Here is a 16145-nt window from a genome sequence, read left to right on the forward strand (position 1 = left end):
CTAGTTGCATTACAATAAGTGATAGTTATACTGGAAAACAATAGGTGTGAAGACAGAAATTACGGGGACGAGTATAAACTGCGTGGGTGCAGTACAATATAAAGAAAGTGTCAAGCGTTCTTCAAGTAGAATTTGTTCTCGTGCCGGCATTTAGAAATAAGTTCTGATCTTTTGTTTAGTAGATTGTCGTTGCTATGTTTGATAATCATTAGTTTTTCTGTGAGGCAGAGGTCGCATCGTTTGGAAATGTTGTTGTAGGGTCTTGCACGGCTAATAATTGACCATTTGATGTTGAAGTCTTGTTTTTTGTCGTGTAGTTGCCAGATGTATTTAGAAAGCTCGGTGCTGTTGATGTGTTTTCTGTGCTTAAATGTGGATTTGTGCTGCGAGAATCTCTGTTTGAATGTTCCTTCTGTCAGTCCAATGTAGTTCTTGGTTGTGTTGTTAGTTGTAACTTGTGCGTTGTAGATTACACTGGAAGTCAGGCATTTGTTGTCTAGCGGGCATTGGTCTTTTTTGCGGCAGTTGCATTGCTCTCCGGTGATTGCGTTGGCGTTGTTGTCGGCGTTTGTTATTTTCATGTTGTGTTTGTTGATTACTGTTTTCATGTTGTCCATGCAACTGTAGCTGACTTTGACGTTGTTTTTGTTGAAGAGGCTGTGGTATTTATGTTGGTTCGGAAAGTGCTTAGATATGAGCTTCAGGAATGTTCTACCGATGTTTGTCTTTACGTTTTTACTAAATGGAGGGTTGTACCATATAATGTTTCTTTGTCTGTTGCGTCGGGGGCAATAAACAACTCCACAAAAACATTCATACCTGCTGACAAAACAACCAACTACTACGAAGTAGACAAAGCTTCGCACGACAAGCTTCTCAAGGACAATATCACATCGACGTACAAGAAAGCAAATTCTAATACGATTACTGCTATTAACAAAGAAGCTCAAGTCATTGCTACTAATCTGAACATTGACGACCGCGCGGAACGCATGGCTGAACGACAGGCTTTTATAACACTCAAAGACCATAAAGACAACTTCCAGAACAAACCTACATGTAGACTCATTAACCCTGCAAAAAGTGAGATTGGACGTATCAGTAAAGAAATCCTCGCGAACATTAACACGACTGTGAGACAGAAGACTGGCCTTAACCAATGGAAAAACTCATCATCCGTCATCAACTGGTTCTCCTCTATACAACACAAAGATCAACATACCTTCGCCGTATTTGACATTGAGAACTTCTACCCTTCCATTACTGAGAAACTTCTTACAGACGCAATCAACTTCGCCAAACAATTCACTTCCATTACGGACCGCGACATCGATATTATTATGCATTCAAGAAAATCCCTTCTCTTTGACAGTAACACCGCCTGGATCAAGAAAAACAACAGTTCTTTTGACGTTACTATGGGCAGCTTCGACGGAGCCGAAGTATGCGAGCTCGTAGGCTTATTCATTCTCGACGACCTGTGTAACATATACGGGATAGACAACATCGGGCTTTACAGAGACGACGGACTTGCCATCTTCAAAAACATCTCCGGACCTCAAGCAGACCGTACAAGGAAGGACATAACAAGACGCTTCAAGACATATGGACTTAACATTACCATACAGACTAACATGAAAATTGTTAACTACCTGGACGTCACCTTCGATCTTACAAAAGGTACCTACTGCCCCTACAGAAAGCCTAACGACGAGCCGCAGTACATCAACACAAAGTCTAACCACCCACCTAACATAATAAAGCAACTTCCAGCATCCATCAATCGCCGTATTTCCGCCAACTCATGCAACGAACACGAATTCAACAAGGCCAAACCAATCTACGAAACTGCTTTGAAAGCCAGCGGATACTCTGAAACACTAATTTACAACGAAGACAATCAACCAACACGCCCCCGACGCAACAGACAAAGAAACATTATATGGTACAACCCTCCATTTAGTAAAAACGTAAAGACAAACATCAGTAGAACATTCCTGAAGCTCATATCTAAGCACTTTCCGAACCAACATAAATACCACAGCCTCTTCAACAAAAACAACGTCAAAGTCAGCTACAGTTGCATGGACAACATGAAAACAGTAATCAACAAACACAACATGAAAATAACAAACGCCGACAACAACGCCAACGCAATCACCGGAGAGCAATGCAACTGCCGCAAAAAAGACCAATGCCCGCTAGACAACAAATGCCTGACTTCCAGTGTAATCTACAACGCACAAGTTACAACTAACAACACAACCAAGAACTACATTGGACTGACAGAAGGAACATTCAAACAGAGATTCTCGCAGCACAAATCCACATTTAAGCACAGAAAACACATCAACAGCACCGAGCTTTCTAAATACATCTGGCAACTACACGACAAAAAACAAGACTTCAACATCAAATGGTCAATTATTAGCCGTGCAAGACCCTACAACAACATTTCCAAACGATGCGACCTCTGCCTCACAGAAAAACTAATGATTATCAAACATAGCAACGACAATCTACTAAACAAAAGATCAGAACTTATTTCTAAATGCCGGCACGAGAACAAATTCTACTTGAAGAACGCTTGACACTTTCTTTATATTGTACTGCACCCACGCAGTTTATACTCGTCCCCGTAATTTCTGTCTTCACACCTATTGTTTTCCAGTATAACTATCACTTATTGTAATGCAACTAGTCCAGCAATTAGCCTATTGTTTAATACCGTGTATATATATCTAGTTGATAGGAATGCTTATCATTAAATACTGTCTGATGAGTGCGTAAGCACGAAACTCGGAGTAACAGCAAATCTTGCCTCTTCGTTATTACTCATATGGCAATATATATATATAATCTTAAATGTACTAGTCTAAGGTATTATTAAGCTATGTTCTCGTCCTTCTTTGCATTCTATTTAATTCTTAGATGTTTCTAACTTATTAGAGCTCAGAGAGATCTGTTCAAAATAAATCAAAACAATTCAGCATCCCTGTGTCCATTACCTCTTTCCTCCCTTGAGATGAAGAGGCGCGGTGTCCTCATCGTTAGTGCGCACGCCTCCGGATCGAGCGGTCCAGGATCGAGCACCAGCCGGGGACATTCTGTTCTGTTCTCGGGCATGACGCTTTACTCTCACAACGCCACTCCCCACCAAGGTGTACAAATGGGTACCGGCGACGTCAATTCTGGGAGGTAATATAACCAGCATCCCATTCGGGGGGGGGGGGGGAAGGATGCTCCTTGTCGCTTCATGGTACAGAAACCGGAGATAAGCAAGGTACTGAGCAGTACATTTTGCCTTGGTCAGTAGGAACGATCGAAAAAGTGGGCGGGAGAACGAAAACAAGAGCGAGGTCTGAGAGGGAAAAAGGGAAGAGCGAGAAGAAAAAAGGGAAATCGCGCGTTTAATTCGAAACACTCGCATTAGGTTCCGTGTTCCGACAGAAAAATTCTTATTCTCTAACTTCCACGAGTGTTTCTATTTAACAATTAGATTATGAGCTCGAGATTTTTATCACGTCCTAGTTGACGAAGGCGCTACCCGGGCCGAGTCAACTATCACGTATAGAAATCCAGAGCGGATAATCTAATTATTTTACTATAAATTTACCAGTGGTTCAAAACTCTATCTAAATCCTCTTCTCAGACACTTAGAAAACGCAAAGAAGGGGTCGCCATTTTGTTAACAACCACGTACTACTAAGCTACTCATTATCAACAGAATAGATAGTGAGTAGCGTAGCCAATCAGAGAGCGGCATTCGTGATAGAGCGCCAGTAAATTTAAACTAAAACTCGATAAAAACAAAAAAAAAGTGTCTTTTTATTTCTTGGAAAAGCGTGACCATGCGTAAATCGTAGGATGTTGATCCTTTCGCAAAACAACACTTCTTCCCATGGACGACACAAATGATCACATGAGCAGCATTTTCCCGCTTTCCTTCGGTTGCTGACAACTAAATAGCCGAAGGTGCGTGCTGATATTTTTATGTTTGTCGTGAACCTGGAATGCTTCCCAAACATCAGTTTGATCTACTTAAAATGCTTTTCGAAAATGCCGATAATCTATTGCTTCATGCATACCGATGAAAAAACACAACGAAATCACGGTTGCACGTCCGTTTTACAATCTCGACCCCACTGTCTGCCTTTGTTATTCATTCGTTTACTTCTCTTGTTTTTATTTTGATCTTTCGTTCACACGAACGTCGAGTCAGGTCTAGTCCGATTTCAAAGTCTTTGATTAATGGACTACCGGTTGTTTACCAGAAAGGTGATCAACAGACGATCCAAAGCTCGGACTTGGCCAGAATCTGCATGCTGATGCCGACCAAAAAACTAGGCTTCTAGCGACGATATTAGCAGCTATAAACACAGGTTGGCCTTTCAGCACATTAGTTGTTTCATTAAACTTCGAGGTAACTGGTCCACAGAAAAGCCCACTCAGAATAATATGATTGTGGTCATGTAGCGCCAAACCAACCTCGGAAATTCCAGACTTTTAACGAGATTTTCAGTACAAACAAATGACAAGTGTTTTAGATTTCCTCAAACATACCTTTATCGGCTGACTGTGACAGTCGAATAGAGTGGCAAACAATAAAATACGTTTGTCGGGAACTTGCAACTTAATAACTTGCAACTTAATAACAGAGATGACCGCTAAATGGAGGTAAGCTAACTTTAAAGACATTGAGTATGCAGGGAGCCGCTAATGATTTTCCTCTGAAAAGAATCCTTCTCCTTGACAACTTAAAGGTCCTCAGTCTGCTCAAAAGTCAACCGAAGCAACAGAAATAAGACATCAAAGTTAATTCAGTTGCACGTATGCTGCCTTTAAGGTGGCCGAACACAGTTTTCAAGAGCCTATGCTTAATTCACCATTACTTTTAAGCTATTTATGCTTTGGCGCTCGTTTTTTGCAAGAGTCAAGGTTAACCACAGAAAAGTTTATTCTCGCATTTTGCTAAGGTGTGTGCTGTTGCCACGGCAACGGGGCTGGTTAAAAACAAGGCTTAAAAAATGGTTTTTGTTTATTTAAAAAAAATCCAGTCGTTAGATTTTTTTCCTCTTTTGCCCACTACGAATTGACATTAAATCCCTTCTGTCTACACTGTTCTAATAAATTTTGACATAGGCGATTTTCGTAATTCGCCGTAAATCGTTTTCACCGCATGTTCTGTATTATTAAAAATTCCCTATGTCAAAATTCGGATTTTTTGCTATAGATCATTCACGTGGTTTCTGAACTATTTTTTGGCCAAATTTCTTGAAATTCTAAGGACTGGATCGTCAGAAATCCGCAAGTTTCTGCAAAAGCAATCGGTCTCAATTTTTTGAGCAACTGCGCATGCGCTGCATTTAACTGGGTTCTTTCGGTAACAGAGAGAAAGCTGAGAATTGCTGGTTTCTTTGCGTCGTTACCTTTTCTAACATATCTTTGTGATAAAAGACTAAAGTCATCAATACACTGCGTTCAATAATAGAGAAAAAATAGCACAGATAGTGCGGATGTTGAATAAATGAAATATCGCTCTTTGCAATCCTTGTGCGCGCGCTCAATTGCATCAGCAAAAGCGCGCGCGAAAACTGTGTTCGGCCACCTTAATTTGCCTTTTGGCGAAGAACGAAAAAAATCAAGGTCAATACCACTTTTTATCATCATGACGGCTGTATCAGAATTGTCCAGTGCCGCTGTTTTCCGCTTCATCATTTCCTTCACTGGGTACAACATGAATATCTCATGAGTGACCAGAATTTCACTTCCATAATGTTTTTATTTGAGCATGTTGATTGAAAACCGCTGGACTGGGCTTCGAAACGGTTTTCTGTCTTTGAACATAGCATCGCGGATTCGGATCTATCTATTGAGAGTTTCTTGAGGAAACTAGTGGGATGTGGGATGTACATATCTGCCTGATCCAGTCACAAAAACATACTTTATGTTAGCATTGCTCTTTGTTGGTCCTTTTCACCAATAACGCATTGGCACTTACGTAATTCGCGTGAAATAAAATTACGCTTTAAGAATGCCACTGAGATAATCTGACTAAGGATGGGAAAAAGACAAGAAAAAGACCAGATGCTTTGATTAATTTGAGCATGATCAGGGATTGCACGATCGACGCCCGAGCTACACCTCCCCGATCCCCCTAGCCCAGGGGCCAGAAAACAATAATCTATTCAGGTCACTTGTTAGATATTTCAGGGTACACCAAAACAAAAAAAGTGGGCGTTAATTACAGTTATCTAAAGGAAAGTGTTGTGTTGGCTTGATGACCTTGCTTTTGTGCTGCAATCTGCAATATCAAGGTTTTCCAAACTCCATTACCGAATTCGCTTATCAACCATCAGTTAAGCTCATTGATCGGATATTGTTCTTTAAACGGAGCAAAGATGGCTCGACCGCCGGTTGTTCCTATGGCCTCGTCGTTCATATTAACCAATTAAGAGAGCCAATACATAATGGAAAGAGTTCTCTTACTTTCAATGATTATGGTTGTGTTGCTGACACGTACTGAGATTTGAGCGGGTGCTTAACAGAGATCGCAAAGGGTCAGTCGCTTTGTTATTCTTAATTGTTGTCATAGACAATTTTCTTTCGTAGCTTTTTTTTCGACCGCCAAAATGAAAACAGGTCATTCAATTCTGTTTTGACTTTAGCTAACTGAGCTTTATAGCAAAACAAGGAAGTAAGAGGATTGTCGGTGGAAAGATTTTGGACGACGTCTCAAACAGACGTTTGGTTTGATTCGTTCAACAATCTCCTTCTGTTAACCCTACTTCGTTCCAGTCGCCTACGTACTAATTATAATCCGCTAATTAATCAGTCAGATTAGCGATCAAGATAAGCCGTCATGTCATAACTTTATCACAACTTGTGAGAGAGTTTCAGGGTAAGACTAGTGATTGAAAACTTGGAAATGAGGTGGCATTAAAAAAGATACAGGATAGATACAAGTTTTAAGACGACTAGCAGATCCAAGAAAGAATACGACAAAATGCAAGAAGGTGCCGTGCGGAAGACGACAACATTCTCTACCGTCTCCATTTGTCCGAACCCCGCCCAGAAGGTTAAGGACTCTGAGTCTTGTGCTGTTTGCATTCTAAATAGCTCCAGGAGGGCTGATCTTTACTATAACAACTTTGGATATTTTTTCCCATTAAATCGATCACTAAAAGGAAAACTGCGGCATGACCTTACGCCCTCGGTATCAATGACAATCGATGAAAACGAGCCGGTATTCAACACACAATGAGGCTTAAAGCGGAACTCAAACGCCTTCGGTTCCAAGTCAGATCTTCCACTATTGTTGAACTTGACTTCTGTCCAACCTAAACTACTTGCAAGGAAGTAAGTTTAGAGGCGGTTTATAAAGCAGACTCTGTAAACATTTGCTGCACGAAACTGGGAAGGACGACCTATTGCAAGGATTACGTTTGAATGGAATGAACTGAATCTGGCTTGCTGTTTATTTACAATTCTCTTCTCTAGGCGAGCAACTTCTTAATCCAGTTATACAAACCGCAGACGTTTGCTGCGACAATTTTCTCTGTTTACGGGGCGCCTTGAATTAAATTCTACAACTATCACGTGGAACAATGCAGAGTAGAGGCGAAGCCACTGGCAGACGAATGGTAGGTGTACTTTGTATATTGTGTAAATGTTTTGTTTGAATGAACTCGATGGCTTATATTTTGAGTTCAATATATCCGACTAGACTTGAAGGATTTAAATTTCAGTTTTTTACCCTTAAGTCACAGACATCAGAATGTTGCAGAAGACTTAAGAAATCACTGCCAACGGAAGTGCAAAGTAACTCATACTGTTCCACTAAAGCTTTCTGCGGTTTATCTTTTACGATATCATCTACTTGTTCAAAGAGGAAATCTGCGGACAATATGTTAAAATATTTTAAGTGTACTTTACAGTTATCAGAAGTGCTGAGGAAAATTGTGGTTTGGTAAATAAAATCAAACAGGAGCAGCGCAACGTTTATGTTGGCATTCATAGGTGTTAGTCATGTCTGAATTGCTATTTTGACAGTCATTTCCACAAGACAATCACGGCCACTTATTCCAACGAAGCAGGCCTCGGAATCTTAGCATTGGGTCAAATAACAACATCGAGGAGGAAAATAGAATCATTCGTGCCGCCGTGTTGGGAAAAGATGGCGTCGGAAAGACAGGTGAGGAATGGTATGATCACTCAATATGAGCTGGAAAGCCAAAGTTCACGATCTTTGAATTAATTTTGTTATATTAACACGTAACTAAAACTAAATTAAACCCGACCCCACGCACGAAACGTCAGGTAATTACACGCACTTCTTGCACGTTGGAGGATCGAGGCTAGGCAAACGAGAGAAGTGTTTGGGGGTGTTACAATAAGGTGTACCAGCAAGGAACAGGAATGATATTAAGGCAGACTAGTTACATAATTCTTTTTAGAACTGAAATTTGTTGAAAGTGGGAGATAACTGCTCTCATTTATTCTGTTTGTTGTAGGTCGTTACCATGCAAACTAGCGTGGAACTACTGTAACGATTGAATTGCGTGCAGACAACAAACATTTCACAGCGGGTTGCCAATCAAATCTGAAGTCAAAACTCCGCACGTTTTGTCCGTTCTATTAAAATTTATCGTATTTTCTTTTCAGGCAGACTCGATAATCTTATCGGTAACAATCTGATTGCTTTATATATCCTTCCGGCTTTTACTGGCAAACCTGCAACCAGAATGTAACGAGACATAACAATAAAGAAGTGAAACATTGGCTGGAGTAATTGTTTTCGCATTTTTCGATGTCTGAAAAGTGCTAAGACAATTACGTGCTAGGGATCAGCGATATGGCAGTTTCACCTTCACTCCAAAAGAAGGCGTTTCGCGCCGTCAAACTATCCCATATTTTCTTCCAGTTAAAGGCGGTAATCTTGTCAGACTACTCATTGTTCCGTCCTTTTGGCAACTTCCTTTGACCCTTTTGCTCCGAATAATGTGCTCGGATATTTCCAACACTGTAAAACTAAATTCTATATAAAAAGAAAGCGATATTTAGCGATATAAACTTTCTTTTACTAGGAAGGTGTATTTACAGAATTTTGAGTAACTATACTCACTGTTTCTTTTTTTCTGATTAACAGCTTTTACAGTACGTCTGTTGACACGTCGCTTCATTGGTGATTATGATGGAACTTTAGGTAAGTTGAAGATTTGTAATCATTACTTCTCGGCAACAAATTAAAGACACCTTCTGTCGACCACCACCAGTTCGTGAGACTGCAAGGCAAATGTGACGTGACCAAAGAACGGGTTAGGTCAAGATGATCCAAGTTCTAAGATACTAACGATAGCAGTTCTAAGCAAAAAGTTCTGCTCACTAGCTTTTTTCGAGACCGATTCGGTTAACGTGTTAACATCCTCGTTACTATCCAATTCAGATCACGTGATGATTCAATTGGAACAAATGTGCAATTTGCCACACGCAACGGATTGCATGGCAGCAGATCATTTTCTCTTGATGGGAGTATGTACAAACTGAATAATTGTTACCTCTCAAATGAATCATCACGTGGTCTGAATGGGGCGGCAACAAGGGTGTAAACACGCCAGCCGAATCCGTCATTCTGCTAGGCACATTTAAGTCCAAAGACCCAAAGTGAGAATTACTATACACCGTTAGCATGTCACAATCAAGTTCTATGCATATGTAAATGCTGTTCAACAGCTATTGACACACAGACTTGCACACACAGAAAGTACTGCTCAATAGCTTTCAATAGGTCATGTTCGATATAATATCAATAATCTAACATCGATCCGAGGCTTTCGGGTAAAAATTGCAACTTTGTTAAGTTTCTTTTGTCTCTCAGTTCCCAAAAGAGACTTGGATACAAAGAAAACACCACCAAACTCACGCAGAAGTTTGTCCTGAAAGCCTCGGAGCCATGTTAGAATATTGATGTATCGAACGTGGCCTGTTGAATGGTCACACACTAGGGATTCATCCACACTGATTTTAACGTTAGAACCGGCACCTTTTACAGCATTATAAACAGTACCACGCGAAAGTACTGTTCAATAGCTTTCAACTGAATGGTCACACACTAGAGTTTCATTCACAGACTTCAAAATTACACCCACCTTGTAAAGCATAGAAAAAAACAAACACATGAAAGCATCGCCCATTAGCTTTTATTTGAATACTTAAGCAGCTTCGTTATTAAGCGGTTTTGGATGCTCATAAACGTAGTGTGTTACATCCGCTTATTAGCGGAATAAAAAGTAGATGGGCTTGTATAGCCGGGGAAGGGGGCTTTAAGCGGCAGTTTACCGGGTATGGTAACACACTAGGGTTTCGTCCACAGACTTTACGGCTAAACCCATCTGTACATCATAGTAAATAGGACCACATAAAAGTACTAGCCGACTTCATTCGATTGTTAGTACATCGGATAGCTAAGGTCGATATCGCGCCGTTACAAGTACGTTAAACACTCTGGAGCAAAGTTAAAGATGACCACATTTAATTTGACTGGATCTCTCTACATAAAGACTTACATAAAGTAGCTTATTGTGCTCTCTTAACATCCAGAATATACATCTGCCAGCATATAAAGTAAAATAAGTAACACCAAAATAGTTGAAATAACAGCAAAAAAAGTATAGTTATGGTGAAAGTAATAAAACAGGAAAGGGGAATTCTTCGAGATGCATCATCTTTAGATATTATGCACATATTGGGTGTTATAGAATAACTAAGCTACTACGTGCTGTCTTATTGGTCGATGGGTGTGTTTAGATGAGAGCATGTAAACACGGCTGTGACGTTGAAGCATCAGGCTGAGCTAGCCTCTTAAGGTCAATCCGTTCCTCGATCGACCAAAACTGTGCTGACACAATCTATAAAACAATGATCTTGCCTATTTTTAGACCTTTTTACATACTGCGGATCACTTCTTCTTGGTTTGTCAGACACCTGAAAAAGTCTGATAAAGAACTTTGAACAACGAAGTTTGAAAATTATTGGTAACAGCAATCTAAAACTACCATCAGCAGGGAACTTAATCAGCGCAAAAGCAGTCCGTTTGTCTTCGACCGTCTTCAAAATAATAATTGCACCCATTTAAGACTTACTTTGAAAGATCACTTTACTCTCAGAACACAAGGAACAATGGGTTATCAATGAAACTACCTAAAGTTCGCCTTGAATTTGGGAAGAAGAGCTTTCACTATCACGGAGCCAAGCTTTTTAATGAACTACCAATCGAATTTATATCCATAACTTCAAGATTTCTATTTAACAATTGTAAATGCTTAAGTGAACATTTTTACCAATTTTCTACACGTCTTTTACCTATTTGTACCTTTGTTACCTTTTTACTTTATTTTCACCACAGTTTGGTTTACAGTACCCCTCTGATAACAGTGTTTAATACACTGATGCGTCATCCTGTTAAAAATATTCGTTATATATTCGTTAGATTTGCGTGTATTTTTGAGAAATATTTCTTTATAAAAGCAATAGTGGACTTCTTCCGTGTTTACATAGCCTTTTCTTAACACTTGGAAGGTTGGGAGAATTCTCAAAAGTTATCAGCAAACCTGTGACGGCATGTTTGCACAAATGTATGGAATTCGCCCAACCCCCTTCTTGGTTATATGAGGCTACGTGTAAACACGGAAAAAAGTCCACTATTGCTTAACTGAATCGATCTGTATAAACGCAAATAACACAAATGCTCAATTTGTATAACTTGGCAGAGAGTTGGTACAAGCACCATGTGGATATAGATGGACAAGATATTCTCTTCCACGTCTTTGATACAGCTGGTAAGGTACGTTCGAGCCGGCACTTGCACCTTTCAGTTCCTTCTTCCCCTTAGTTATTACTAAGTTCCAGGTCATTATCGTGATGCTAGTTTCGTAAATTTGGTAGCACATCACTGATACAATGTCCTCTAGTCCATTAATTTGATTGATTTGACTTGGCACCGATTTATAATGTTATTACAGGTTATTACACTGTAATGCTATTACATATGTTATTATAAAGTTGCTTTGTTATCTCAGAGCATTGAATGTGCTATAAAACGGTTTACAGCAATGCTGATGCATCAATATAACAAGGCGACTTCATTAAGCAATAGCCTACTTTTTTCCGTGTTTAAATACGGCTCAGGTAGTTATGCAGACGCAGTCTCGGGTTTGCATAAATGTATGGAATTTCGAATTTCCCGAGTGGAATTTCCCGAGTGTTTAGATGGGGATATGTAAACACGAGGGAAAGACATCTATTGCTTTTATAAGATATTTCTCAAAAGTACGCGCGAATCCGGCTAAAGCGTCACACTTGTGTTTACATACTCTCATCTAAACACAGCTATCGACCAATGAGAGCGCGCGTAGTAGCTCAGTTATTATATAAAATAGTATTTTTGTAGGGCAGACAAGCCGCGGCGTGATATAAATATATGGTCATACATGAACTACAATTGACTTCTATTGCGAGGGGTGGCGAATGGTCCTTCAAAAACTCTGGGTCTCGTAAAATTTTAGTCGAATATCACGGTTCTCGCAGGCTCGTTTTTCAGCGGTTATGTGCGTCTCGCAGTCTCGATTTTTCTACAAAGCTGTCTCAGAAGTCCCAATTCGTTCCTTTATCTGTCTTTATAAATGACGTCTTCCGGCTTCACTTGATCTTGAATTTCAATGAAGCAACTTACAAATTTTCCTAGAAAAAGTTAATCCTAACTTCTCCTAAATTGTCTTACTTCCACAAAACGGTACAAAACCTACCGCAACGTCCGTTTTGGCGCCAGAAAAACAGTTATTTTTTCTCTAGGATATCATAACGTACTGTGTTATAATCGAATTTCCAGTTCCAGTCAGTTCCAAGAAGCTGGCTTAAGGCTGTACAAGCTCATTCTAGCTCTCAACTAAATCTATCTGGGGCTTGAATTTTAAGAGTCTGAACGTCTCGCGCTCGCACTCAAAGCGCTTTGAAGTCTCGATCTCGCAATCTAAAAAGTCAAAATGTCTCGGGCTAGCAAAGAAAAACGCTTGTCTCGCCGCCTCGCAAAGTCTCGCATTTACCATTGCCACCCCCATTGCGAACAAGGTTTCCTACCGTCAAGACGAGTTTGTAAACGTTTTGAACAGCTCAGTCAAGAAATCCTTTTCCCGCCGTTTTTGCACAGGGTTGAAAAATGTCAAATACAAAAACTCAAGCAAAGATCTCTTAAATTTATTTTTTATTCTTTCAGAATTGTTTGGAAAAGATCGATACCTGTGCTTCTCTGGATATCATGTTTGTACTCTACTCTATAACGGATCGTTCGTCGTTCCAAGAAGCAACACTCATTGTCAAATATCTACACGAAACAAAAAACATTCCCTCTTCAGCAATATTTCTGATCGCATCAAAAGCTGACCAGAAACGCCACACAGAAGTAACAGAATTCGAGGGAAAACTATTTGCCGTGAACACGGGATGTTCCTTTCATCAGCTTTCCAATTCAGAGGGGTTTTCCGAGCACAGAAAGATTGTAAAGCAAGCGTACCTTAGAGTGTCTCTCGGGAGTCCGCAGAAAATGCCAAAGTCTCCGTTGATGAGAAGATTCAAGGGCAAGAACAAGAACAAGGGCCAAACAGCCGTCCCAGGACCAAGAAACAGATCTGGAAGTGTTGAGTTTTAAGGACAATGGTTCTTCGCACATAGCTAATCTTAGAAGATTCTCTTCACTTCCGAACTCGAAACAATAACTCTTCTAATTTAAGAGGCATTCGTCGTCCATTTACTTAAAACTTCCTCATAAGAATTGAACACACATTCAGCCTTGCATACGGCGACTGCGACCGCACTACGAGCGGCAGTCAAAACCGAGCTGTCTTACCGAAACGACACGATGATATAGTCTTTTTTTTCGCAGCTAACAAAAATAAAGGCAATGCTTTGGTCTCTTTAAATACTTAACTTGAGAAATCTGGTTTTAATTTGACGAGGAACAACATTTTTTGCTCCGAATAACACCACTATATATTATGTTACCTGGCGACACTCGACGAACTACGAGCGAGTTACCCGATGTCAGCGATCTGTTTATGGTGCCAAATTAGTAGCTTGGAGACACAACTGAAATGTTCCATATTTTTTCACTTTTTACAATCTGATAAGTTTTTTGGAGTTATAAGTCCCTTTTCGGGAATATTTAATGCCGTCTCCAGTGAGAAAAGTTGCCCATCTTCAATGCCTCTCCTGTTAATATACATTGACGTCAGAACAGTACAGTTTTTCCCGCCTTGTGAATTCTGATTGGTCAATTCAAATTTCGGGCTCGCCAGCCGTATGCAAGGAGATAGGTTTCCCTAGTCTAATCTTTTGTTCTTGTTCTCGGCATCTGTCTGCTTGATGTAGTACAGTAATAGCCCACGTATAAGAACCTGGGTTTTAAGAACCTGTTAGGCTAAAATTTTAATTTTAAGCCCCCTCCACATAAGAATCTATTAAGGCTAAAATTTTAAGTTAGGTTCTTATCAGTGGAGTTACTGTAAAAGTGTATAGGTAGAAACTGCTGAATTAAGATCATCATCTATTTAAAAGTAACTTGACATAACTTTTGTTTCAAGCTTAAGTATCATGTTGTATGTCGATTGTGTTTGCCATTCAAATAATTCCCGAAGTATTTGTAAGTACTGTACTCTACTACAGTATCAAGGAAAGCTTTCTGACCATCTCCAACTCTGTGAGAATCACAAAATATTTAATGTAAAATATCAAATTATGAATTTGGTATCAACATGAGTTTCTTTGTTATGTTTTGTTAAGGACATATACTGTACCTGCACTGAACTGCCTATAGGTATTGCTCTATGGTACAAATAAATGATTTATACAATGTACTGTATTATGAGATGATATTTATAATATATAGAGTATATTCAGATGAAATTCATATGAAAATATAAGAACCTATTTTAAGAACCTTGGTAGCCTAAATTTGCTTTAAGTACCATTTATATAAGAACCTATTTAGGCTGAATTGAAAAATTCAGGTTCTTATACGTGGGCTATTACTGTAAAAGAAAGAAAAAGAAAGATGACTTTTCTGGAACAAGCAAACGCCATTGGGTAGATCAAAGCACCGTAACGGCAGAGCTCAAGTTTCAAGGTTCATATGAGGAAGTGCGCGATGCCTTCTCCGACCTTTTTATCTAACAGAATAGTAGTCACTCTGAACTCAAAGAACGTATGTAAGTCAAAATTAAAGCACAATAAAAATAGGTATAGGTAAGTATTGTATGCACGTGCAATTATAAGGATTTACACTACTCGTGATATTTGAAAATTCTCTCAAAATTGCACGAGCGTTGTAGGCGAGTGCACGTTTTAGAGAATTTTCAAATATCTGACGATTCGTATAGGCGCGATTTCCGTCGCTCACTCAAGTGCGGTCAACTTTCCCACCGAGAGAGGTCGGGGGGAGACCGCGGGCTCTTTAATTGAAGGGTGACTGGAGTATGCTTTCCATGAGTAGACGGCAAATTTGCCCGAGAAAATCATGAAAGCGCGCGTTAATTTACATACACCGCAGAGCAAATTAAAATTAACTATAAGTTGGCTTGCTCTCGGTCAATCACAATAAAGTAATATTCTCAGTCATATATAATAAACTCGAAATCGTAACAGCACTGAGTGCCACACCCAAAACAAGATGCATTTGACCAGACGTTCACAGTCCAACTCGTGTTTGTAAGAACACCCTTCTAAAAGTTTAGTCATCAGTAAATGCATAAAGTAGACCCTACTACGCCGATCCCTTCGCGCGTGACTTTTCTTAAAGACGTAATTTTGATAACTTGAGGAGTGTCTAGAGCATAATATCACGGGTGAAAATTACTCCTTGCATGTGGCACAAAATTTCAGCGTTAATTTATAATTTCACATTTGAAATTACAAAATTGCCTTGGCAACGTTTGGCGCGAAATTTCTCGACCCAATAAACAAGTCAAAAACCCAGGATTGTAAGCTAAATTTGTCACCTATGATATTAAAAGATAATCAAATGGTATACTCGCGAAGTAAGGAAATAATTTCGCTTGCGTGTTGTCAAAATTCAAATTATTTCCCTTGCCTAAAGG

The 16145-nt window shown here is 39.6% G+C and overlaps 1 protein-coding gene across 1 annotated transcript; it reads left to right on the forward strand.

The window, feature by feature from the left end:
* Positions 1 to 6058: 6058 nt before the first annotated feature.
* On the forward strand, positions 6059 to 16115 carry LOC145477776 (ras-related and estrogen-regulated growth inhibitor-like). Its single transcript, XM_081455595.1, has 6 exons — positions 6059 to 7359; positions 7501 to 7643; positions 8053 to 8194; positions 9149 to 9205; positions 11769 to 11842; positions 13271 to 16115. Exons 2-6 carry the CDS (start codon positions 7608 to 7610, stop codon positions 13700 to 13702), a joined length of 741 nt encoding a protein of 246 aa, XP_081311721.1. The 5' UTR covers positions 6059 to 7359; positions 7501 to 7607; the 3' UTR covers positions 13703 to 16115.
* Positions 16116 to 16145: the final 30 nt, after the last annotated feature.

This window comes from Orbicella franksi, chromosome 2 (assembly GCF_964199315.1).
Source record: "Orbicella franksi chromosome 2, jaOrbFran1.1, whole genome shotgun sequence".
Taxonomy (NCBI): Eukaryota; Metazoa; Cnidaria; class Anthozoa; order Scleractinia; family Merulinidae; genus Orbicella; species Orbicella franksi.